This window comes from Nanorana parkeri, unplaced genomic scaffold (genome assembly GCF_000935625.1).
Source record: "Nanorana parkeri isolate BGI_ZX_2015 unplaced genomic scaffold, ASM93562v1 scaffold1823, whole genome shotgun sequence".
Lineage (NCBI taxonomy): Eukaryota > Metazoa > Chordata > Amphibia > Anura > Dicroglossidae > Nanorana > Nanorana parkeri.
The window spans coordinates 229,987-256,469 of NW_017308091.1; the positions used below are offsets into that span (position 1 = coordinate 229,987).

At 45.4% G+C, this 26,483-nt stretch overlaps 1 protein-coding gene and 1 long non-coding RNA gene across 2 annotated transcripts in view; one reads left to right on the forward strand and one right to left on the reverse strand.

The window, feature by feature from the left end:
* PM20D1 (peptidase M20 domain containing 1) overlaps nucleotides 1-19,879 on the forward strand; it is a gene marked incomplete at its 5' end in the record, with an annotated part of 236,916 nt that extends 217,037 nt beyond the window's left edge. Inside the window, one exon of the mRNA XM_018571733.1 lies at nucleotides 19,719-19,879. Within this exon, the coding sequence (XP_018427235.1) occupies nucleotides 19,719-19,848 (130 nt within the window). The remainder of the gene's footprint in view (nucleotides 1-19,718) is intronic.
* A 3,415-nt stretch (nucleotides 19,880-23,294) lies between these two features.
* The window catches only part of LOC108799812, a 16,254-nt gene continuing 13,065 nt past the window's right edge, over nucleotides 23,295-26,483 (reverse strand). Inside the window, exon 3 of the long non-coding RNA XR_001942051.1 lies at nucleotides 23,295-23,366. This is a non-coding gene — a long non-coding RNA (uncharacterized LOC108799812). The remainder of the gene's footprint in view (nucleotides 23,367-26,483) is intronic.

The window sequence follows — 26,483 nt, forward strand, 5'->3', positions numbered from 1 at the left end:
CGGGGGGGGCCTTTTTTGCCCCCCCCCCCCCCCATTGTCTCTATTATCTCCCCTTCGGAGTTTTCCTTGGTTCCACCCTGGTGAGGATATCTTTTTTTTCCACTTTCCACCGTTGAGACTTACAGGGGTACTTCCGATGTCACAAATTCCTCAGCTGGAGCTCCTTGATACCTCTAGTGGAACTTAAGGATATGTATGGCCACTTCCCTCTGGCTGACTGGAGGTATAGACAACTTAGCCACTTCTTTGGGACAACAGCCGTTGGTATCTGGCCCATGTCCTCCCTCACTCCCTTTGAATCCCTGTGTGCAGGGTCCACCTCTGCTGGCTTAGTTTTCCATTTTTATTGGATGCTCTTGTCCATGCTCTCCGGAGACAGGCCGAGGTTTATACGCGAGTGGGAGAGAGACCTGGGTTGTGAATTCTCAGACGACCAGTTGAACTTAATATACCGCTTCACCCATAAATCATCTGTAGACTCAATGACACATGAAACTATCTATAAACTATTGTCCCGGTGGTACCGCACTCCACTTCACCTGAGTACCATTTACTCTCAATGTTGGAGGGTCAACCTGGTCACCTCCTGCACATTTGGTGGGATTGTCCCCTTCTGCGGAGCTTCTGGCACGATATTGGCTCTCAAATTAAGCTTATCACAACTATTGACCTACCTGACGACCCAATTTATCTACTGTTCTGCCTCCCCTCCACAGCTATTGGATACTATAAGAAGATTGTGCTGCATCATCTTCTAGATGCAGCCAGGAGACTTATTCCCAAATACTGGAAGCAACCCAAGGTTCCAGATAGGTATGACAGGTATCAGCTGTTCAGGAGGCGAAGGAATGGGTCGGGAAGTGCCGAGGTAGATCTGACATCTTCTACTTCTACTCGGTAAGGTTACACTATGTGTCTAGCTTGTCGTGACCTGCACACTTGGAGACTTATTAAGATGCGTATACTACTCATTTGTAATGGAATCCTCCCTTACATGATGTCCTGTTTGCATAACGTCAGGATAACCGGGTGCCTATTAGCTTAAAGGCAGTGCTTGGTGCACCATCTCTATTCTACCAGTTCGAGCCTGTTGGTTGTGTGTGGGCTGATCGCTCGATCGCTATGTTATTTTGTATGTCATAGACGTTTTATTTTTACAAGAGAAACATTTGTTGCACTGTACTGCTATACACCTTTACTCACTCAGATATCCAACATGGTATTATGGTCTGTCTGATAATAATACATCAAAGGGTGTTGCCATAGGATTCAGTAAATATGTCCCCTTTCAGCTTCTTTCTATGGAAGTTGACAAAGATGGGAGATATTTGTTCTTGAAGGGGTCAATTGGGTAATTTTGCATGTACTTTCACAGATGTTTATTCCCCTAATGTGAGACAGGTGCCCTTCCTTGGCCAAGTAGTGACAAAGCTTACTGAATTTGCATTGGGGTGTATTTTCTTGGCGGGTGATATTAATGTGGCTCTTGAACCTATTATGGACACTTCCTCTGGTAGATCTGTGATACCCTATAAACAACTGACCAGACTTAAGCATATGCTCCATGAGTTACAGCTAGTTGATGTATGGAGGGTGCTGCATCCAAGGGATAAGGATGTAATGGTCAGGCCGGTTCTATCGAGGGATTTCAGCTGCGGAGTTAGAGTGACACCTGTTGTGGAACTGGCTCAGCGCGAGGGTTCACGTTCGCACTCTGGTTTTGGAGTGATGGTGGAACCCTCTATAACATCATCTGCCAATCACAGGATACAAGGAGGGGGAATCAGAATTAGAGAGAGGTATGCCTCTCTAGAAGGGAGTGGTTCTGCTCTCCCAGGATAGATTAGGAGGAAGGTGATAAGCAACAGATAGGTTAATTACAATTGCGAGGAGAGAAGGATGATAATAAGTTGATGGACTCTTGCAGTACCTCTAACTCTCCACATACACTGTAAGCAGTCTAGAATTGGCAGTATTGTATGCACAGACACATTAAACCCCCAGCTGACACGTTCTAGTAATAGCCTGAATCAGGCAGGGTTACTTGCGCTTTGAAGTGGTTACTTCCACTGAATGGTCACCGTCCAGCTGCACAGCAAGTCCCCGGGATGAAGGAGTGATGCAGGCAGCAGAAGAGTGTCCAGCATATGAAAGAGGAAGGCAGGAGGTTTCAGTGAGGGATCCAGGAATGAGGCTGTGCCGTGGTAGCAGGGTTGTACGTTTGTACTGCAGAGGTTTGAACCTTGAGGGGCAATGTTCCTGTATTGTGGTTCGCTGGCGAGTTGCACTGGCTCGACGTTCGCAATACTAGAATGCCGAGCAACTGGTTTTAACGAGATTGGAAACATAAGGTGGGCGGAGTCACGAGCGCCGACCACGGCCGTGTCTCCTAGTGACGTCATGCCGCTGTATCGAGAGGCCGGCCCGCGGCCCAAAACGCCGTATACGAGCGATCCTATTACAAAGGATCATTCATTTTATTCATCTGTGCATGATACATATTCTAGGTTGGACGTGATCTTCATGAGTAATTTCCACCTGGAATGTATAAAACAGGCTGCTATAGAATCTATTACTATTTCGGATCATGCACCACATTTACAAGTGAAAAATTTAAAAATGGCTTGAATTGTTTGTTTGTCAATGCCAGAAGTCTGCACAGCAAAATAGAAGAACTGAAAGCTTTGGTGCATGAGGAGAACTATGATATAATTGGTTTTGCTGAATCTTGGCTTGGTTCTTCACATGATTGGGCTGTTAATATTCCTGGCTATACTCTCTTTCGGAGAGACAGGGTGAAACAAAAAGGTGGTGGGGTTTGTCTCTATGTGAGAAGTGATCTTAAAGTGAGTGTGAAAGAGCACTTTGTTGATGGGGAGTGTGATGGTGCTGAGGCGTTATGGGTGGAGTTGTATACTGGTATGCATAACGCAAAGGTAATTGTTGGAGTTTGTTATAGGCCCCCCAGTGTTACTGTAGAGATAGAGACTCAGCTCCTTAAACAAATAGAAAGGGCTGCAAGGGCGGGGACAGAAGTATTAATGAGAGATTTTAACTATCCTGACATTGAGTGGCATAATGGCACTGCTGGAACAGTAAAAGGGCGCACATTTATAAACTTATTACATGATAATTTTATGGTACAGTTTGTAGAAGCCCCAACTAGAAATAATGCTCTGCTGGATGTGGTAATCTCGAACAATGCACAAATATTCATATAAAACAACATCTGGGTAGCAGTGACCATAATATGATTTCATTTAACTTAAGTTGTAAACAACAATCGCATACTGGAAAAATAAAAACACTTAATTTCAGGAGAGCAAATTTTTCCATGCTGAGGGCTGCTCTTGAAGACTTAAACTGGCAGGGAATATTTTCATCGAAAAACACAGAACAAAAATGGGAATGCTTCAAAACAATTGTTTGCAACCATACAGCAAAATATATTCCAGTAAGCAATAAGTTTAAAAGGCTAAAAGTAAAACCCATGTGGCTGACATCCAATGTTAAAAAAGCCAAAAAAGGAAATAAAGGTTGCAAAAGATTGCAAGATTAACCTCCAAAAATTATTTAAATATATTAATAGTAAAAAAAAAAAAAATCAGGTCTGAGCATTTTGGCCCCTTAAAAGATAACTCAGAGTTGGTAACTGGGGACAAAGAAGAGGCAAATCTATTAAATAATTTCTTTAGCTCTGTGCACACCAAGGAACACGATGTAACTGAAGTCCATAATGGGGATAGCAGTGCCATAGCCTCTACTGAACCACAATGGTTGACTATTGATATGGTCCAGAAACAGTTAGACAAAATTAAGGTGAACAAAGCACCGTGACCAGACGGCTTACACCCATGTGTTCTCAAAGAATTGAGCTGTGTAATTTCAAAGCCATTGTATTTAATTTTTAGAGACTCTCTAATGACTGGCTGGGTACTGATGGATTGGCGCAAAGCCAATGTGGTGCCTATATTTAAAAAGGGATCAAAGTCTTTACCAAGTAATTACATGACAAGGGTATATTAGAGGGATACCTTTCTTACCTGCAACACACCATTGCTTACCGTGGCCTGCTCCCCCACCACTCTTCCACTCTTTTGTTCCCAAATAAAACACACCAGACCTATATGGAGTTTAAAGGCCACAGCAGCCACTTGTTTTCTTTAATTAAATATAAAACTTCAGTACAAAAATAAAACAAAGATATTCTCTGTAATACACAAACAGGTAAAAACACAGTGTAAACAACAGTTTTACGTCCCCCAGGTTTCCGGGTCCCTGAAGGCACATATTGTAACAAAAAAGCAACACCGCCCATAACCAAATGTGTCTACGGCTTCAGATGCCTAGTACTGGGTCCCCAGCCGCAACACCACTGCCTCGGGGACTTCTCTGTCAACCGTAGACCCATCCAGCCCAAAATACTTGCTCGACCCTTGAGCACCACTTAAACGGACACCCACACCTGTGATTGGTCCCCAAAAAAACATTTTGCATAAAAACTGCGGCATCCCTGCTACCTTCAAGGACCCTAAACCGCCCACGACTGCCGTGGCGAATCCAACTGGAACCTAGACAGAAAAACAAAAACACTAATTCGGAAATTAACAGACATCGCATCACTTGTCTCCCCTCCTCCCCCTGTCATGCTGTCCCTCCGCACAATTCCCTTTCTTCCTTGTGCTCCATGACTTTCTGACCTGTCTTCTGACTTCAATAGTTGGCAAGATACTTGAAAGCTTGATCAAGGATCACATGCAATTGTTTTTGCTTGAAAATAATATCATAAGCGATAGTCAGCACGGATTCACAAAAGACAGAAGTTGTCAAAAAAACCTACTTTCTTTTTATGAGGAAGTGAGTAATAAATTGGACAGAGGAATGGCTGTGGATATAATATACTTGGACTTTGCAAAAGCGTTTGACACAGTTCCCCAAGGCAGCTGATGTATAAGTTAAGGTCAGTAGGTATAGAGCATTCCATCTGTAATTGGGTAGAAAACTGGCTTAAAGAGCGTATTCCCTGTTTATGTACCAGACCCTCCGTCACACCTGACACTTTCCTCTTTTGACCCCGTCTCCACAGAGGAGGTTGCAAAGCTTCTCTCTGACACCCACCTCACCACTTGCCCCCTGGACCCTGTTCCCTCACCGCTACTCCGATCACCCTCTTGCTCTATCCTACACTCTCTTACTCACATTGTTAATCTTTCACTCTCTACTGGCATCTTCCCCTCCCCTCTAAAACATGCACTGGTATCCCCAATACCCAAAAAACCTTCATTGGACCCCACCAACTTCAGCAATCTCAGACCTATTTCCTTACTCCCCTTCACCTCCAAACTCCTTGAACGCCTCGTCTACAATCGCCTGAGCAGCCACCTCACTGATAACAACCTTCTCGATCCCCTACAGTCCGGCTTTCGCTCCCAACACTCCACTGAAACTGCCCTCCTAAAACTCACTAATTACTTACTAACAGCTAAAAATAACGGCCACTACTCCGTACTCTTGCTATTAGACCTTTCTGCTGCTTTTGACACTGTTGACCACTCTCTGCTCCTCAGAAAACTCCACTTGCTTGGCCTACTAGACTCTGCTCTCTCATGGTTCTCCTCCTACCTATCTAGGCGCTTGTTTAGTGTAAGCTACAAATCTACATCTTCCTCTCCTCTTCACCTGTCTGTTCGCTCTGTCCTTGGACCCCTTCTCTTCACTGACTATGAATTCTTCTGCATTATACTAATCGTTCTTCACCATTACAATTTAGTGTTTTTTATTGGTGTCCAATTCATCATTCAGCCATTTCCCATTATGCTACCATATCTTTTACCTACGCTTTATTGATGCATGATGTGGATTGTAGTTTAGTGGTCCACTCACTTTGACACGTTTAGAATACTTTTTAGATTTATCCATCTGTTCTGATATTGTTGTTTTGTACTATCATTCATTCTATCAACCTTTGATCATGTTTTAGCAAATGATATATTTCTGAATGTTTACACAACAGATCTACATAGTGTCAGACTTTTGTCTGCCCATCATAGTACTCTCTACAGAGTTCTAGGAATTGTTTAATGAATTTTTTAAGTTTAAGAATTTTAATTCGCGTTTATGTCTCTTACAGCATAGTTACGTCCTGGACCTCATCCTCACGCTTGTAGCACTGTTTTGTAATCGGCCCCCGAGTTTCCTATGCTTATATGAGCCCCCGTCTGTTGGTTGCCTATTATTCCTCTCCACATAGTCAGATTATGCTGGCTCACATCGAGTGTATCCCCTGGTGATTGGCCGGCCTTTTTTGAAAACCGTGTGGAGAAATAATTTCTGCATCACAAGAATGTATATGTGGGTGGGGCCTGTATATGTGTGGGGCACAAGGGGGCCCCATGTATTGTCAGTCCGCCCCTGCTCTAGGGGGATTATGTTTGGGAGAGTCAATGGTGGAGAAAGATCTGGGTGTTCTGGTAGATCATAGACTCAATAATAGCATGCAATGTCAAGCTGCATTTTCTAAAGCAAGCAAAATACTTTGTGTTAAAAGAGGTATAGACTCCAGAGATAGAGACATAATCCTGCCCCTGTACAAAGCATTAGTAAGACTGGAATATGCAGTTCAGTTTTGGGCACCAGTTCACAAAAAGGATGTTGTGGAACTCTAGAAAGTGCAACGAAGGGCGACTAAACTCATAAGAGACATGAAGGAGCTCAGCTATGAGGAAAGATTAGCTGACCTGAATTTGTACTCTCTGGAGAAGAGGGGGACATGATCACCATGTATGAATACATAAATGATAAATGGTCTATATAAAGAGCTTGGTGCCAAATTATTCACGCAAAGGACAAGGGGGCACTCTTTGCGTCTTGAGGAAAAGAGGTTTAACCTTTGCATACGGAAAGGATTCTTCACAGTTAGAGCTGTGGAAATGTGGAATAGACTCTACCAGGAGCTAGTTCTAGCTAGCTCGGTTAATTGTTTTTAAAAAAACATCTGGATGTATTCTTAAATGCAAACAATATTACTGGATATTGAGTTATTATAGATATATTAGGCATCAAAGATTGTTGATTCAGGGAATATCGGATTGCCTTATGGGATCCGGAAGGAATTTTTTTCCCTGTTGGAGCAAATTGAACCATGCTTCGTAGGGTTTTATTTGCCTTCCTCTGAATCAACAGGGGGTAGCTGTGGGCATAGCGTTCTGTTTAGGCTTTTCTTCTTTTTTTTTTTCTCCGTATCTCTCGATGGACTTGTGTCTTTTTTCAACCTGACTAACTATGTAACAGTAATTCCCTGTTACGGTGTTTCTGGTGAAAGCTAGACTGTGCATCTGTGTAGCAGCTTGTGGAAGTGACAAGTTCCATCATAGGACTGATGCAAGTCAAGTTCAAAAAGTCAAAAAGTTCACTGATGTGCAACACTAAGTTAACTTAATATGTTTGTGCAATAAAGACAGACATCCTTACCATCAAAATATGATGCTTTACATTGTATTCCTGAGAGAGTATACACTGAGTGGCCAGATTATTATGACCACCCCATCAGTACTTCGTTGGGCTGCCTCGTGACTCCACGAGATGTTGAAAGGTGATGCGAGGAATCTGACACTGCACTGTTGCCCTTCTGTTGTCTTGTACCAGTCTTGCCACTCTCCGTTCTGCCCTAATATTGACAAGTCGATGACGGCCACAATACGCACGTTCAGACCCAGATTTTCGGCTGACCGTCTAGTCTTTAAACACTTTAACAACAGCTGCTCTTGAACATTTAACGAATTCTGCTGTTTTGCAGATACTCGCTCCGAGCGCCAACAATCATCCCACGTTCAAAGGCTGTTAAATCGCGTTGTTTACCCATATCTTCAGGAAAAAAATCACTTCTACTGTTGTAGTAAACAACCTGCTTCCCTATTTATAAAGTCTGGCCCTCTAGCAACTTCAGCGCGAAATTATAGCTAATTTGCCTACAAACGTCAGGTGGTCATAATAATCTGGCCACTCCAGAGCAGCTGATGGGGCTAACAAGAAGTGGTAGGGGATGTTAAACTAGAAGGTGAAAAGCCAGGTCCATAAACACCTGATACGTATGGTCCTGGCTTTTCAAGCAAGAGTGGTGCTTGAAAATTATTTTTCTCTAGCAATCAGTAGAAGTAGCTTTTTCGTGTAGTACTATAGCAGCATTATTATTACATCTCTCAGGCTTTTTATGAACTAGCACTCTATGTACTCATTCAATTTCCTATTGTTCCATGGGGATATCAGGAGCTATTCCTAAAGTGAGGTGAAGAGAATGATAGAAGATAGGTGATAGATGGGTATAATTATTGGTTGAGCCTGACAAATGCAAAACAAATGATGTATGACAATCATATGTGACTATTTTAAATCATGTCTTTTCAAAGCTCTGTGAATACATTTTGTACTTTGATTTAAAAAAAACCATCAGGAAGATTTCTGAGTTTGTGTTTTATGCAAAGCCATAAGGCTTTAAGGGAATTGGAGTTTGTGGACGTACTTCACAAGGCTCCATTTCTGGTTCGATTAAATAAAAAATCCTGCCTCGACCGAATCTTTGTTTACATCAAGCAGTGGGTAAGAAATAAACGACAACTTTCTCTCTCAGGTCCGCTCCTCTGTGGGAGCAATAGCCATCCTGCTATTGGCTATTTCAAATTGTAACAGCCAAAAGCAGGATGGCTATTTCTCTGCCCACTGCCTTCTGTCAATCAACAGGTCCACTCCTCTGCTGGTTAACAGAATACTGTGGGCAGTATTATTGGCTATTTCAATTTGGCTATTGCTTCAAGGATAGGGAGGATTTACATAGGCTGGACGAGATGATTGACGCTGGATTTACATCATGGGACTTTTTTTTTAACCCCTTCGTGACGGGAGACGTACACTGTACGTCCTGCCACAGAGTGCCTATATAACTGACCACGTACACTGTAAGTGACGAGTTATTTAAGGCTCTGTAATGCCGGTAACTGCTGATTCTCAGCGGTTACCATTCATTAATGAATGCCTGGGGCGTGTCCAAGATGGCGACCGGAGCACACGTGTAGTAACTGTGCTCCGCCACCTATCCTACTATGCTCTTTTCCTAGGCCCCGTGGAGCACTCAAGTGGTCGGTGGATTACACCCAGATCAAGCCCTGATCCCGGGGGTATGTCTCGGGGGCGCCGAAGGTCATCTACGAGCCGCCCAGCCGGAAGCTCCGGAGGAGGCCTTGTCGGGGCCTGCCCAATTCACAGCGGTGATGGCGGCGATCTCGGGGTGCCAGAGTGCGCTGACGGCCAAGATTGACCACCTGCAGTCGGATGTCGGTCTGCTCCGGAGAGAATTGGACGGCTTTCGGGACCGGGTGGCGGCGGTGGAAGGTAGAGTGGGCGAGGTGGAGGATGTTGTCGGGGCCCACACGGCGACTCTACGCATCCTGCAGACTAAAGTTAAGGCACTGGAGTCCCGGGCGGTGGACGCGGAGAACCGCAACCGGCGCAGTAATCTCCGGGTGTTGGGTCTGCTGGAGGGTATGGAGGGACAGGACCTTTACCTTTGCTGAGTCTATGATTCGATCTCTGCTCCCTAAGGCCCAGCTTACAGCCTTCTTCGCAGTTGAGCGGGCCCATCGCATGCCTTCTATCCGAGGCCCCCCGGGAGCAGAGAATGCTACTGGTCGGATACGACCAGAGAACTGGAGCTAGCGATCGCCTCCCTAAAGACGGGCAAAACGCCGGGACCGGACGGATTCCTGGTGGAATACTACAAGGCTCATGCGGAGGGGATTGCTCCACACTTGATGCGCACCTATGCGGCTGCTTCTGAGGTGGGTGTTCTCCCCCCCTCTATGTCTGAGGCCATTATAGTGGTTGTGCCAAAACCCGGGAAGGACCCTGTGCAGTGCTCGTCATACCGCCCAATATGGGTGAGGATTTGAAGATCCTCACCCGTATGCTGGCCAACAGACTTAATGCTGTTATCTCCTTATTAATCCATGGTGACCAAACGGGGTTCATGCCTGGGAGGGGGACAGATGTTAACCTACGACGACTCTTTACTAACGTAGATTGCGCAACACGAAGGGACAGGAGGCGATTGCCTCCCTTGATGTAGAAAAGGCATTTGACTCCGTCGAATGGCCCTATCTGATTGCGGTACTCGGGAAGTTTGGTTTTGGGGATCGCTTTGTGGCCTGGATTCAGATGCTATACTCCTCCCCCACCGCTAGGGTGCGCATTAATAACATGCTGTCGGGTCCTTTTGGCCTGGGTCGGGGCACGACACAGGGGTGCCCTCTCTCGCCTGGACTTTTTGCCCTGGCGATGGAGCCCATGGCTATCCGGCTCCGTGCCTCGGCCCAGGTAGGGGGCCTTGCGGTGGGAAGGTTGGTGGAGAAGGTCTCCCTCTACGCTGACGACGCGATCCTCTACCTACATGACGCGGGACCCTCATTGGGGGCGGCCTTGGGGATTTTGGACACATTCGGAGTCTTTTCGGGTCTCCGGGTGAATTGGGGGAAGTCCCTGTTGTTCCCGCTAGGTGGCTCTCCCCTGAGACTGGATCCGGGCTTGCCACTTACGCAGGTCTCTGAGTTCCGATACCTGGGTGTGGTGGTGACCTCGGATCCGGCCTGCTTCCTCGAAAACAATCTATACCCCATACTTAGACAACTGAGGGCGAAATGTTTAACCTGGAAGACACTCCCCTTGACACCGGTGGGCCGAATTAACCTGATAAAAATGGTTTTCCTCCCCAAATTCCTCTACTGCTTTCGGAACACCCCTGTCCAAATTCCTAACTCCTTTTTCCAGACTATGGAGGGCGTCATTGGTAGCTTTGTCTGGGCAGGAAAGACTCCCCGGGTATCCAGGAGGGCCCTGCGACTCCCTCTGTCCGAGGGGGGACTGGGACTTCCCTGTTTCAAATCATACTATTGGGCATCTGTCCTGGTGAGTGCCCACTGGTGGTTTGAGGGGGATAGGGACAACCCGGCTGTGACCCTGGAAGCGGCATTGATGGGTTCCTACGCTGGTCTGAGCAACCTGGTGTATAGGGGTCCAAGGGCGGTCGGGACGGTCACGGGACCCATGCGCACAGTCTTGGGAGTGTGGGACAGGGTGAGGAGGGGACGGATGCCGGACGGCACTGTCTCCCCGGAAACACCACTTTGGGGCAACCCGAGACTGTCTCATTTGCTCTCTGTCCCGGAGCCCCAGCTCTGGGCCAGGCGGGGGATAACAATGATCAAACACATCATGCCTGGGGGGGTGTTGCTGGGATTCGAGGCTCTCCGAGCCAAGTATTCCCTGCCTTTGACTATGAGGTTCCGGTATCTACAGATACAACACGCACAGTTCCCTGGTCCGATAAGGGTTGACTCAGAACGGATTGAGCGATTCCTTAGGTCAAAGGGGATACAAAAGCCCCTTTGTATCTTTGGTTGACATGTGAGGGGGGTACCCAGCTGAAGCCTCTCTATGAGAAATGGAAGGCAGATATACCTGCCTTGACAGAGGATCTTTGGGAGGATTGTGTCCTGACTTACATTCCCACAGTGATCTCCCCCAGAGAACGATTTATCCAGCTCAAATTTCTACATAGGGCCTACTACACCCCGACTAGACTGGCTAAAATCTATCCCACTGCTGATGCAGGGTGTACTCGGTGTGGAGGGGAGGAGGGCACCTTTCTACATATGGTGTGGTCGTGTGGTGAGCTCCGCTCTTACTGGGAGTCAGTGGTTTCTACGATAAGTGCGGTGTCCGGACATCAGCTTAACATGGGCCCGCTGATATTCCTGCTGGGATGTGGAGAGACGCTGCGGGCTCCTAAGGCAACAAAGCTTCTTATATTCCATGTGGCTTTCTATGCCCGCAGGGAAATTATTCTGAGGTGGAAGCTGCCCTCCCCTCCTACGGTGGGACCATGGTTGGGCACGATTGATCGGATGCTTCCGATATACAGACTAACATATATGGGCTGGAACTGTGCCCGCAAATTTGATCGGATCTGGGGGGAGTGGGTAGCGGCTAGGGGTCTTACCCTGGAGGGCCCGAGTGGGGAGACCTTGCTCCCGCCTGCATCGCCTGAGAGGTAGTCCGGAGGGAGTGGGCTGAGGTCTCGAGAGTAGGGGGGGGAAATTAGTGACGTGGTTGACAGGAGAGGAGTTCCTGAGAACACCCTCCCCCCCGTCTCCGGAGATAGGCCTGACCCTATGTCTGACCTTCGGTCCTATTGTTTTGGGTTTCCCCCCCCCGCCCTTGCTCCTTCCCTCTCCCTTCTCTCCTCGGCTACTCCTGCCCTTCTGATGCTGACCTGGTATTCCTTTCCGTCCCCCTCTTCTGCCCCCCTTTCTTTGCTGGACTGCTCCTTCCCTCTACTCCTCTCCCCCCTCATCTTACTCCTCTCCTGGACCCTATGGGGGCCTGCCCTCAGTGGTCTGGCTGACCCTGGGTTTTGTTTTGGTAGTGTCCCAGAAACAGAGTGTACCGATCCACAAGTCGTTTTATTTTGATGTATTTGTCTACTTGTATCTGTATCTTTAGTTTTTGAGTTATCATTATTGTATTGTCTTGTACTGACTGCTGAGATGCGGAGTTTAGAATGTTGATCTGTAATTGTCATTGTCTTACTGTGATTGTTTTATGTATGAAAATTCAATAAAAACTTTACCGGTTAAAAAAAAAATTAATGAATGCCTCAGTATTGAGGCATTCATTAATGCAATAGTTAAGATTTTGTAAAAGCTTCTTTCTTTCATTAATGAAAGAATGAAACCGTTACATACAAATACGCGATCGCTAGATAGCGATCCCGTATTTGACAGCTGACGATAGCAGAGAGGTAGCAGAGTGAGTCACCTCTCTGCTATTCATTTTGACAGCTCCATAGACAGATTGGCCCGAAGTTTTTGATACATTTCAGGCACAGTAATATTACAATGTGCCTGAAATATATCACTTCTGATCGTCTAGGTATGACCTTTATTGAGATCTGATTCTGACATGCTGTCAGGATCAGTCTCTAAAAGGTTATTAGTAGCTGTTCCTAAGTTTGGAGCAGCCTAATAACCAAAAATTAAAAAAGTTAATTTATCAAGCAGTCATAGTGACTGCTTGATATAAACTGACAAAATAAAAAAGTTTTTTTTTACAAAGTGTAAAAAAATAATGTGTAAAAAATAAACTGAAAACTAGCTCAGTCATGAGAAGGGGTTAAAAGGATTTGTTTACTATTGAATGTTTATTTGGTGAATGAGTAGGGGTAACATTTACCCTTTACTTATTCACCTGAGCGAGGGGGGGGGGATTCCTGCCGGCAGACCACCACAACCACAAGGCCAGGGTTGTGGGGAAAAGGCCCTTGTCCTCCATCAATTAGGACCCTAAGCTGTAGAGGGGCTACAAATCTTAGCACATTATATAGCAATGTAGATTAATACCATCAGCTAAAAAGGACTACAATTCCCAACAATATATTATACAGCAATACAGAATAATACCAACAGCTCTAGAGGACTACAAATCACAGCAATACATTATATAGCCATGCAGAATGGCACCTGCTATAGAGAACTACAAATCCCAATAATACATTATACAGCACTGTAGAATGATACTTTCAGCTATAGAGGGCTACAAATACCAGCAATACATTGTACAGCAATGCAGAATAATAGTATATTAATTTGCTACATACTCTTTGCTGCTGCTCTGCTCTGGGTGCCAGCCTGATGTCTTGGTCAGAGGGTCTCAGGAGGGGTGTGGAGGTTCTCAGAAGGGGTGGGAAGGGTCTCAGCAGGGGGAGATGTGCAGGCGGCGGAAGAGCTGTAAGTGGGCACCCCGTGGTTCCCAGCAAATGTGGGACCTAACAGGCAAATTAATTTGAAAAATTAAGCTCCAGTATTGGTTTTAGTATCCGGGGACTTTCACCAATACTGGTATCAGTGCATCCCTAGTTTGAAGGTCTTTTTAGGTGTAAAAAATGTGTAATAACATGCGCTCCCAGTCTTGCTCTGCTCCCCTTCTGCTTTTTCTGTTGAGTTTATAACGCTGTGTGCGGAGATCAGTGGTGTCATGCAGGGTGCAGAGGTCAGTATTGCAACACAGAGTGTAGAGGTTAGCGGTGTCATGCAGAGGTCAGTGTTGTAACATATGGTGCAGAGCTCAGCGGTGTCATGAAGAGGTCAGCGATGTAATGTACAGTGCAGTGATCAGAGCTGTAACGCACAGTGGTGTGACGCACAGTGCAGAAGTTAGCAATGTAATGCAGAGTGTAGAGATCAGTGGTGTAAAGCACAGTACAGAGGTCAGTGGTGTAACGCACAGTGCAGAGGTTGTTAGAATTTTAGACACTTAATATTTCCAAATGTCTTGAGGTGATTGTATAAGAAACTTGCTGAAACGGCAAGTTAGTTAAAAAATAAGTGTGACTTTATTTAGTTCTATAAAGTCATCAAACACTGAAATTTTCAAAAGCATACAAAAATATGTAGATACATAATAGTCAAAATACAAAAGGTATTCAAATGAATAGAAGAAAAGTGTTTGTAAAATGTAGCAAAGTATGTAAAATAGTGATGTTAATCTTCGTGTAATGAGATTGTATGTGCATGTCTTGTAAGTCCTTTGTAAGCGTGAGTGTAAGTGTGCCTGTCTTAAGAAAGGCTCTGCCTTAAGAATCAGTCTTTCTCTTTCTCCTGCCTAGTGTAATCCGAACTACGTCATGTGAATAGTATAGCTATTGTATTCACGTACAAACATCTGTTACAAATCTCTGCATGTCATTAGCTGAAGCATTCTGTACCTGTCCATCATTCTACATATATTGATGGTTAGGATGCCAAGAGATAGTAAAATAAACAGAATATAGCTTATATAGAAGTATCAATTACATATGCAGCCTAATTATCCATCCTCTGGAATGGTGACCTAGGACCTTTCCCGTGACCTTTCTCAGCTTCTCAGACTTAAGAGGAATAAGCACATCTGGAGGCAAATCAATAACAAAGATTCTCTTTCACGCACTATATTCTAACACTGAGAATATCTAGGGCCTACTTGAATAAATGAAATATATAACTATTTATCATGTTGTAAATGATAATTATGATTTAAGGTTTCAACCGAGGTCAATGGTGTAGAGGCCAGTGGTGTAACACACATTACATAGGTCAGCAGTCTAACGCACAGTACAGAGGTTATCGATCTAATGCACAGTGCAGAGGTCAGCAGTATGACGCACAGTAAAGAGGTCAGCAATAACGCAGAGTACAGAGGTCAGCAGTGGGACGCACAGTACAGAGGTGTGACGTACAGCAGAGTCCAGTGGTGTGGCGTAGTGTACAAAGGTCAGCGGTGTAATGTAGAGGTCATTATAAAACGCAACGCAGAGGTCAGCGGTGTAATGTAGAGGATAGTATGTAACGCAGTGCAGAGTTCAGCGGTGTAATGTAGAGGTCAGTATATAACGCAGTGCAGAGGTCAGCGGTGTAATGTAGAAGTCAGTATGTATGCAGTGCAGAGGTCAGCGGTGTAATATAGGTCAGATGTCAGTATGTACGCAGTGCATGGGGGAGGGGGAGGTAGAAGCGAGGTTGCCTGCATGTTCTGAGGCGATGCCTTCAGCCACCTCGTGATGTCTCCTGCCTTTAGGTCCCGCGCAGCATAACTATCCTGCCAGCCAATGGTGTGCAGTCTCCCTCCCAGGCTATAGCAGCAGAAAGTGGGTGGAGGGAGCTGCCGTGGCCGCTGAGGAGCCCGATCGCTATATGGGCATCATCAAAAGCTTCTTCTCCTTTAAAAACGGCCCCCTGCCGGCACCGCTGCAGCGGCAATCACTTTTTTTCTAAACCTCTCCCCTCTCAGCCACTGCAGCAGAGCGGCCCAGAGGGGATAGATTAAAAAAAAAGTGATTACCGCTGCAGCGGCGCTGGCGGCGGGCTGTTTTTTTCAGAGAGGCCGGGGGGGCAATTGCCACCCTGCCCCCCAGCCCAGTCCTCCCCTGGTCAGCATCTAGTGGGCTACTGCCCGCTATTTGCTTACTGACATTCACCGCTCTCTGCAGGAGAAGACCATGAGCTGAGCGATAAGTGGTTTGCAATCACCCAGCTCTCAATCTATAGAGCCAGCATGTGACACCTGCAGTGACACCTGCCGACTCTAAGTATTGGGAAGTGTATATTTTACTCTTCCATTACTAAAATAGTCAGGGACTACTTAGTAACCAGTAACTGTTGACAATCAAAAGTATTAGATAAAAAAGTGCACCATTTGACAGTTCTTCTTGAGTATTCAATTTAAGTTAAATTACCAATTTGCATGACAGTGGAAGGAGTGTGTAATGGTGCACTGTTTCATCTATATTATGATGTTAATTTATCCCACTTGGTATAAACAAAGTGCATCCAGTTGAAATTTTGGTGCTGACCCTGCTGGATTACATTTGACATCCTGTAGCACTGCCTGTGTGAGTTGTCTATGTTGAAAGAGCCAGCTTTGATACTTCTTGTTACAAATTACATAATGTTTTGCTCACAAGGATATTATTTGTTGCATGCTGTACAGCTTTCCAATACAACTCTGGAAATATTCAGCAGTTAGTGTGTGTGTGCTTTGTCTGGATGTGTGGTTGCTTTGGGCAACATTGCTAAGTTTTGTTTTTTTCTAACAAAAGTCTATGGTGGAGATTTATTTAAATTTGGTGTTCAATTATGTTTGTTTTCCTATGATTATTTCAGGTATAAATCTTCTCCCTCCAGCAAAGATCTCCCCCACCAGCAAAAAAAACTAAAAAAAACTCCCTATATACATGCATACAGGTTACCAGACCTCATAAACAGACCATTTTCCTGTGCAGAATGAGGGGAGGTCCTCCTAAGCTTCCCCTCAGCTTTATGTCATGTGACACATGATAACCAAAAAGGAGCTTGGATGAGAGTCTCTTGGCTTTGTGCTGTCCTACATCCGGGGTCTGCACAAGTAAAGACCTTGTCATGCCTAGGGGCAGTGTAATCTGGAGCATGTGTACATGATCAGCAAAACCTGCACTTTACCGCTTTTGGGAGACCCTAAAAAGCCACAGGTTGTATTTTCCATGGAAATATAAGAGCATCTGTATAGTGTGAAGTGCAGGCTTTGCAAACCCAGCGCCTCTGCTGTATGTGCTAACAATACTCCTGGGAATACTCCTGGGAATGATCAGCACATTTCAATGCAGGGTGCATTGGCACTTTCCCTCACAAAGCAATAGTAATAGTCAGCAGTGTAATGCTGCTCAAGCACTCCTGAGCATCCATTAACCCCTTCATGACTGAGCTAGTTTTTAGTTTCTGTTCATAAATGACTGATGCTTTTTACATTTTTGCTGTGTGGTTCTTCCACAGCAGTAATATACTTCCTTACTAAATGTACCCACACATATTATATATTGCTTTTTAGAAGACAGATAGGGCTATATAATTATATCAAACATGTGTACCTAACGCCTCACTTAGTTTGAATAAAATATTTTTTTAAAAATCAGGAAAACTAGAAAACTTTTTTCACAAGTTTTGATTATTATTATTATTATTTTTTGGAAATTTTTTATAATAATTTTAGTATAAAAAATATATTTATAATTTTGTTTTACACTTTATTTTTTTACACTTTGAAAAAAAAAATGTTTGTCAGTTTTATATTAAGCGGTCTCTATGACTGCTTGATAAATGAACTTTTTTAATTTTTGGCTATTAGGCTGCTCCAAGCTTAGAAACAGCTAATAATAACCTTAGAGACTGATCCTGACAGCATGTCAGATTCAGATCTCACTAAAGGTCTTTGATCGTTCCTAGGCGATCAGAAGTGATACATCTCAGGCAAAGAGATACATTGTATCTCTTTGCCCTAAATGTATCAAACATCGGGCAATCAAGCTGTCAAAACGAATAGCAGAGAGCTGAGTCACTCTGCTACCTCTCTGCTATTTTCAGCTGTCAAATACAGGCTTGCTATTTAGCGAACCCGTATTGCATGTAACGGCTTCATTCTTTCATTAATGAAAGAAAGAAGCTTTTACAAAAGCTTAACTATTTCATTAATTAATTCCTCAATACAATTCTCAGCGGTTACCGGCATTAGAGAGCCTTAAATAACTTGTCGTCATGTACAGTGTATGTGGCCAGTCATATAGGCACTTTGTGACGGGACGTACAGTGTACGTCTCCCGTCACGTAGGGGTTAAAGGTCAATTTTTTTATACATCAGCTAAAACAGGTAAAATGCTAGTTGTGTAGTAGCGTGCAAGCCCTCATGTGCAAGTGCAGCATTCACTTGTTGTCTGAGTCAGGAAGAACATCATAGCCAGTTATGGTCAAACTTATTTCCTTCTTTCTTCTGTCCACATGTGGAGATTTGTGGCTTAATGAGCAAACTTTAGAGGAGGCGTAAGTTATAGTTCAGAAAACATGAAACCATGAAAAGTAGATCTGCATATAAGGCAACCCACATGTTGCCTTTAACCACTTGAAGTCCGCAGTGTTAAACCCCCTTTCTGTCCAGGCTATTTTTCAGTATTCAGCGCTGCAGTACTTTGACATTTATTCTGTCATGCAACGCTGTACTGAAATTAATTTTATACAATTTTTTGGGGACAGATAGAGCTTTCTTTTGGTGGTATTTAATCACCACTGGGGTTTTTATTTTTTACTATAGTAAGGAAAATTACCGAAAATTAAAAAAAAAAAACTGTTTCCCCCATATTAAATTATAAAACATTTATTATTACCGATTTTTTTGGTAAAAATATAAAAGACGGGGTCACATCGGGTAAAAAGACACCAAGAATGTCAAGCCTTAAAATTGCACGCGCAACCTCAAAAAACTACAATACCCCAAATTGGCCATAGGCTACGTTTTAAAAGCTTTTACTGCTGATCATTAATTGATGGCCCTAAAATGATTGCTCTCACTCAGACGTTCGCGGCGATATGTAACGTGTAGCGCAATTGTCGGCGTATCTGATGCATATTTACGTAAACGTAGCGGTGGGGGGCTTAAACATTCTGGGTTTTTTTTACTTTTTTTATATGTGACTTTTATTTTTTTTTACACTTAATGTTGTTAATAACAACCCCCCTATATAATAGCAAAGGCAGGTCCTCTTTAGAGACCCCTAATGATTTGTGGCTTAATGAGCAAAGGAAGAAGATGCTGATCTCCCTCCCATCTTCCTCCTGACACCCTCCCGAGCCGGATCTCGGGATTGAAGGTGAGGGTGCAGGAGGGGGGGCGGCGGCACTCGAGGGGGGGCACGGAGCCAACACATACAAGCGATCGGCAGGCTATAGAGCCGCCGATCATTTGTATGTCCTACAGCCGGTAACGACTATTCACAACGGACGGGTTTTTTCTGCCCGTGCGTGCAAGCAGAAAAAAAAAAGCCGTCTAATTACGGCAACCCACCCTTGTGAGTTTGCAGTTCGTCCGTTTTTTTCGGGCGGACGACAAGCAGTTAATTACGAGGTTTTGCTAAAATAATCATGACACAAAGCTTGTACAATATGGAATCTTTTTTTTCCGGTATGCCTAGGACAGCATGATGTTAAAATATGGCCTTGATTAAGACATATCCATCAATGGCTAGTTTTAGAGGAAGTAGCAAAAATAATGAATGGGAAGATGTTCAGCAACACTTCTAGTTGTACTGCTATGTAACAAACTATTTTGTCTTTTAGGATTCATGGACTGAATGAGCGGATTTCAGTAGAGAGCTTAAAACAACTGGTCCAGTTTTATTATCAGCTGATTCAAAATGCAGACTCTGATAAAGTCCCAACAACTTATCAAGCTAGTCATGAGCTATAGAAAATTATCTATGACAACATAAGAAGACTCCGGAAAAAGTCATACCTCCTCATTTTGCATGTATTGAGATAAAACTTGATTTTAACTGAAATCAGGAGTCTTTTAAAGGGAAGCAAAACTGCTTCTAATAGTAAATATTACTTATTGCACATACAGCTACTAAGATTTGCCAATTAAAGCTTTGCATATAAAGACAACTAAACTGTAATAAAACTAATTTTGTGAATTGAAAATGAGCATGTATACTGTTTTTTTTTACCAGTGCTTCCATTTATTAGCTTTGCCTGTAAATGGTAGCCACATTAGATAGCCACTTCCTGGTTGCATGTCGCTATGCCTTACATCTCTAGTAAAATCTAGTTTAAAATTGTTGAAACAACAGTAGAATGACATGTAGCCAGCATTATGCAATAAGGAAAAATGCAAAAGGGCCAACCACCTCTTTGGAATACATAACCGCTTTTCATACAAAAAAAATAGAATGGAGGGATTAAGACAACCCACCACTAAAGATTTGATTGCTTCACAGTTTTAATATAAACTTTCTCATGAGAGGTTATTTGAATGGTACAGAATGGTGGAGAGCTTGCAAGAGGGCCACAGACATTTGAATTTGATAATTTTACTTCTATAACTCCAAACATAGTTGCCTAAATACTAAAGCAGGGGCATGTCCTGGACATGGCGGCGATGAGATGTGAGTAGAAAGAGCTCCGTGCACCTCACCTGCTAAACCTGCATCCTGATATCGATACTCACCAGCCCTCAAGCCTACCAACCATGGGAAAGAAGTCAGCTCGCTGCGGCACCCCTAAATCGTCAGCACCCGGGATGATTATACACTATTTGGCGCTGGGTGCCTCCAATCGCCCCATGCCACGAAGCCCCCCGCCATGCTCCTCCATCGCTCCCCGCATCATACTGAGAGCCTGGACGGGCTCCCTCTACTTCATCTTGACTTCGCCGAGACTGGTGATATGCACTAACCTCTTTACACATAGGCGCTGCGCTCCTTATGCAAAGTGTGCCACCACGTTGTAAACCTAAGGTCACTAGTAATAACTAACAGAGACATTAGTCCTGGTTAGCTCCCTGCCTACGCTGTTTATTCTATGGTTCATATGCTTCTACTTATATAATTTGTTTGGTGTCACCCTCAATGTGGATGACGGTTCCTGCCACGTTCCCCGCATTCTGTGTACCCGCTCCTTGGAGCAGAGGTAGGTCCTGGACCTTCTCGACCCTTCACCTCGGGGTCAGATCTACAATCCTATGTTGCTACCATTACTTTTTCTTTTACATTTACTTTGTGCCTACCTCTACCCCTTGTTTATGTGTACCCCCCCCGACCTTCCCTTTTCTCCCTCACCCTGATGTATTGGACGTGCCTTGTCTGTTGGGTGAGGAAGCCACAGTCCAGTGACATGCCGAAGCCACAGTGACATGCCGTGCCTTGTGTGTTGGTTGAGGCATCCCCCAGCCTGCCGAAGCCACAGTCCAGTGACGTGCCTTGTGTGTTGGGTGAGGCATCCCCCAGCCTGTCGAAGCCACACCCTATCCAGTTCAAGCTCCGCCCCATCCAGTCGAAGACCCTGCCCCAGCTCGGTAACCAAGCTGTGTGAGGAGGAGGAAGGGAGGAGATAGGGAGAAGCCTCCCTGTCCCTAACTTGATTGACTGCCGAGCGGGCTGAGCTGGCCGGAGGACACTGGTCCTCCAAGCGTGACGAAGGCACACTGAAGTATTTCCCATTGCGGGTCAAGCCGACCGGTGACACAAATATTTCCCCTTGCGAGGCGAGCTGGCCGGGGACACAAATATGTCCCCTTGTCCACTAGAATCTTTCCCCTTGCGTGACGAACTGGCCGGGACACATTTCCCCTTGCGGGTCAAGCTGGCCGGGTGCACTTCAATACTTGCCCTCACTCGTCAAGCTGACTGGTGACACTTAAATATTTCCCCATCCGCGTCAAGCTGACTCGTGACACTCAAATCTTTCCCCTCGCGGGATTAGCTGGCCGGCGACACTTAAGCCCGGTCAGAGGTCTACGCCACGCTGGACCTCTCTAGAGTCGACCGGCCGTCCCTCCGCCGCTCTCCCCTCCTCCACCTTTCCCCTGGCCGGCGACACTTAAGCCCGGTTGGCGATCTACGCCCTGCTGGACTTCATATGCCCCGGGCCCATCGGAACGTGCTCGGTCTCGTGAGCCGCCGCCCTTCCCTCCACGCCTCTCTCTCCGCACCCCTGAAGATCGCAGCGTGGTAGCTGCTCTGCTACGTACAAAACCCTGACCCAGAATAAGGTAGTCTACAAATGATTTAGCACCGGGTTCCTAACGAACATGCGATGCGCTCCGGGAGAGAGGCGGCCTGCTTCCGTCCGCACCACGGTCCCGAGGCGAGCGGCTCTACGCGACGGACCCCGCTATCCCAGGCAAATCTGGCCTCCGCGGCACTGCGGTATCGTCGCCTTTACGGGGGATTCAGACTTAGAGACGTTCAGTCATAATCCCACAGATGGTAGCTTTGTCCCATTGGCTCCTCAGCCAAACACATACACCAAATTTTTGAACCTGCGGTTCCTCTCGTACTGAGCAGGATTACTATTGCAACAACGCCTCATCAGTAGGGTAAAACTAACCTGTCTCACGACTGTCTAAACCAGGGGTGCCCACAATTTTTGTGTTAAGATCTACTTTTCAAATGACAAGCTACATGAGATCTACCAACGGAAAAAAAACCTCCTTCGCTCTCTCTCCTAGCTGTCATTCCTCGTTTTTTCTCCTGGCTGTCTCTCCTTGTTCTCTTTCCTGGCTGTCTCTCCTCTCTCTCTTTCCTGGCTGTCTTTCCTCTCTCTTTCCTGGCTCACCTTGCTGTATTTTGCAAACAGTGTAGTGCAACAGGCTGTGTAACTAATATTCTTTGATGTAATACATAGCACTTCAACCACCAGTAACCACCAGAAAGGTGTCAGGGAGCTAGGCTTAGTAGACTCAGGCTAATAGGTAAATAGGTAATCATGTGTGCACAGCTAAATAAATATACTAAAATGGAATATTGGGGCCACCATTCACACCCTTCGTGATCTACCAGCATCAGCTTTGAGAGCTACTGGTAGATCACGATCACCCCTGGTTTAAACCCAGCTCACATTCCCTATTAGTGGGTGAACAATCTAACGCTTGGTGAATTCTGCTTCACATTGATAGAAAGAGCCGACATCGAAAGATCAAAAAGCGACGTCGCTATGAACACTTGGCCGCCACAAGCCAGTTATCCCTGTGGTAACTTTTCTGACACCTCCTGCTTAAAACCCAAAAAACCAGAAGGATCGTGAGGCCCTGCTTTCATGTTCTGTATTCAAGCAAACTCCCCATCTGCCACTGTCCTCGGAGCCGGAAGCGAGAGCCTCTCGAGGCTTGCAACCCCCCACCCCCCCGGGTAAGTGAGGCGGGGGCCTCCCACTTATCCTACACCTCTCATGTCTCTTCACAGTTGCAGACTAGAGTCAAGCTCAACACTTGGACTGATCGACCACGGTGTCGCTGTTTTCGAGCTGCGACAATTGACTCCCCTTTCTTCTCGTATACCGAACGCCTCGCCGCTGGTTTCTTGACGCCCTTGGCCTCCGGTAGCTTCTACCCTCGGCCAGGGGCCTTCCCAGTGCATGTTTCAAGAATATCCTCCTTTCGGCCACGCACCCCCGACCGCACGTATGTGGCGTTGTTTTGCCGATGTCGGGCGCCAGTGGGTTCTTCGCGACCACAGCCCTGGTGTGTCGATCCCTGTCCGACCGGCCAGCGTCGGGACCACAAAACTTCGTCGCCGTACCTCTCGTGGCGGCGATATAGCCGCCGCTCTCCTGACCTAAGCGTTCGGCTCACGCCACGGTGCGTCCGGACCGCTTTTTCTCACTATAACGTTTCACGCGCCCCTTTTTATCTCTGGACCGAGTTTGGTACGTTTGCGACGTGCGTAGACCTCGGAATTCATTTTAAAACTAAAACCGTGTTTTCAAGCTGTAGAAAATGACATTGATGACATTGGACACCGGGTGTCATCAAGGAGTCGACTTTACAATGCAGTTATACCATCGGCCACAAGATTTCACCGTTGCCTAAGCTTTCAGTTCATTGCAGTGTAAGCAGCAGAAACAACCTGAAATGAATTTGGATTCTCAGTGATTGCTTAGAAGTTCCAGAGGCTTTCAGGCAGTTTTGACATGATAAAAAGTATGTTTTGCATCAGATGGCGTTTAATTGATTGCGAGTCAACGATAGTAATTTTGTTTAGATCTTTCTTTCTTTTTTTTTTTTGCACCATGGCAAAAGTTTAATAGGAAGGAGAAGCATCAGAAGGTGCAGTGCAATGTAATAATGGATGAATATGCGCAATGCCTAGGTAACAAGAACGAGATATTGCTCTAATTTAGGTACATTATATATACACCTAATTTAGGCATGCTGTTTGTTAATCAGGACAGGAGGAGGAGTTTTTAAGCTATATAATAAATAATTTAATAACATTGGTCGCTCTACCCTCAAGGGAATCAAACTTGTGAAGTTTTCAGAAATATATAGAGATAGATAGAGATTTTAAAATGGCCATGGCATGTGTGAATGGGTGAGCATGGTGTTTCCAGCAGAATTATCCTTGTTCATGTTCCTTTTTTTGAATTAGAGTTGATGTAGATCCCATGTTTAAATAAATTCAAACCTTATTTATGATTCAGTTGTCATTTGTTACATCAAGACACCCCCAATATAGAGCCCATTACACACAGACCAAATTACCTGTAGGTTTACCTTTTCCTTATTTGTGGGTAACTTCTTAAGCCTCATTTATATTGGTTTATCCCTCAAAGGTGTAGCAATATATTATTGTTGTTGTTATTATCATCCCCATACAGCTACCGCCTCATGTATCACTTGCCCCTCCCTGTTAGATTATAAGTCCTCACGGGCAGAGGCAACTCTAGACTTTGTGAGGCCTTAGGCGAAACTCAAAACGTAAGGCCCCCACCTACACCCATAATGAGGGCTTGAAAAATCCACAGACGAGAGGACGGTGGAGCCCGACGAGTAGCTCCCCGGCCGGCCGTTGTAATTACACAGCCGGCCGGGAGCTCTACATTCAAGCGATCGTGCGTCTCTAGAGATGCCCTTGTATAGGAGCAGGTGTCACTGCCTTGCCGGTCCTGAGATCCGCTGTGCCCGATGCGGCCGGGACCGGCACGGCTCTGTGACAGGAGATCAAAGGGGAGTTCAGTACACAATCTCTCTTTGATCTCCTCTCAGTCCCCGAATGCAGGAAGTGATGTATATTACATCACTTCCTGCATTCAGTGTCACTCTCCAGCTACAGAAGCTGATGAAGTAGATCTCTGGGGGTCCCTAGATGACATTAGGGGTCTTGGAGACCCCTGATGTCTCCATAAAGAGGGGCTGTCATGTAAATTGGCTATCACATAGGGGACTTATTAGCCCCCTATGTGATAGCAATAAAGTTGTGTTAAAAAAAAAATTGTGCCACACATGTTACATATTGCTGCGAGCGTCACAGTGAGAGCAATAATTTTAGGGCCATTCATCACTTATAACATTAAACTGATTGAGCGGTAAAAGCATTTTAAGGGGTAAGATGTAAGCAATGCGCAGAGGGCAGAAGTAAGGAACGTGCAGAGGGCAGAAGTAAGGAACACACAGAGGGCAGAAGTAAGGAACGCACAGAGGGCAGAAATAAGGAACGCACAGAGGGCAGAAGTAAGGAACGCGCAGAGGGCAGAAGTAAGGAACGTGCAGAGTGCAGAAGTAAGGAACGCACAGAGGGCAGAAGTAAGGAACGCACAGAGGGCAGAAGTAAGGATCGCACAGAGGGCAGAAGTAAGGAATTCATTGCTGTAAATGATAAATGATTTTATTATTTTTGGTTGGAAAAAAAATTACAGTGCAAGACAATGACACTACTCTGCACATTGCCTGCTCGGAATTGGAGTTCCCTGACAGGCCTCACCCCCTGACAGGCCACACCCCCGCAGCACTACATCTTCTATTCTTCACCAGGCAGCATGAGTAGCTGCGAGCGGCGGGCCTCCCCTTCTCTCTCGCCCCCCTCCGAACTGGTGGAACACCTGGTCCCGGTAGCAAGTGCGATCGCTGCGACCCTGGTAGTTCTGCCATTTAAAGTGTTATTAAACCCTCAGGTGTTGTTGCATATATGCACTGGCGGAACTACCAGGGTCGCAGCGGTCGCACTTGTGACCGGGACCTGGTGTTCCGCCAGTTCGGGGGGGCCCAGAGAGAAGAGGATGGCACAGATCAAAATGTGATTGGCCGCAGCGGCTCTGCAGCTTCAGAGCGGCCAGGAGGAGAGAAAGGGAGAGCAGACAGGTGTGATCAGAGCCGCCCCATTAAAGCTGCCTTTTTTCTAACCTTTTCCAATTTAAAAAAAATATTTTTTCTTTTATAAACGTTATTTTTTTATTTCTTTTTATTGAATATTTTTTATAATTTTACTTTACTGTAGGGAGCTTCGGGGAGATAGCAGGGGCCTAAATATACCCCTGATATTTCCCTTTTAAAATAGAAAAAGAGATTGAGGACACAGAGCCGTCAATCTCTTTTTCTGTATCCCCTGT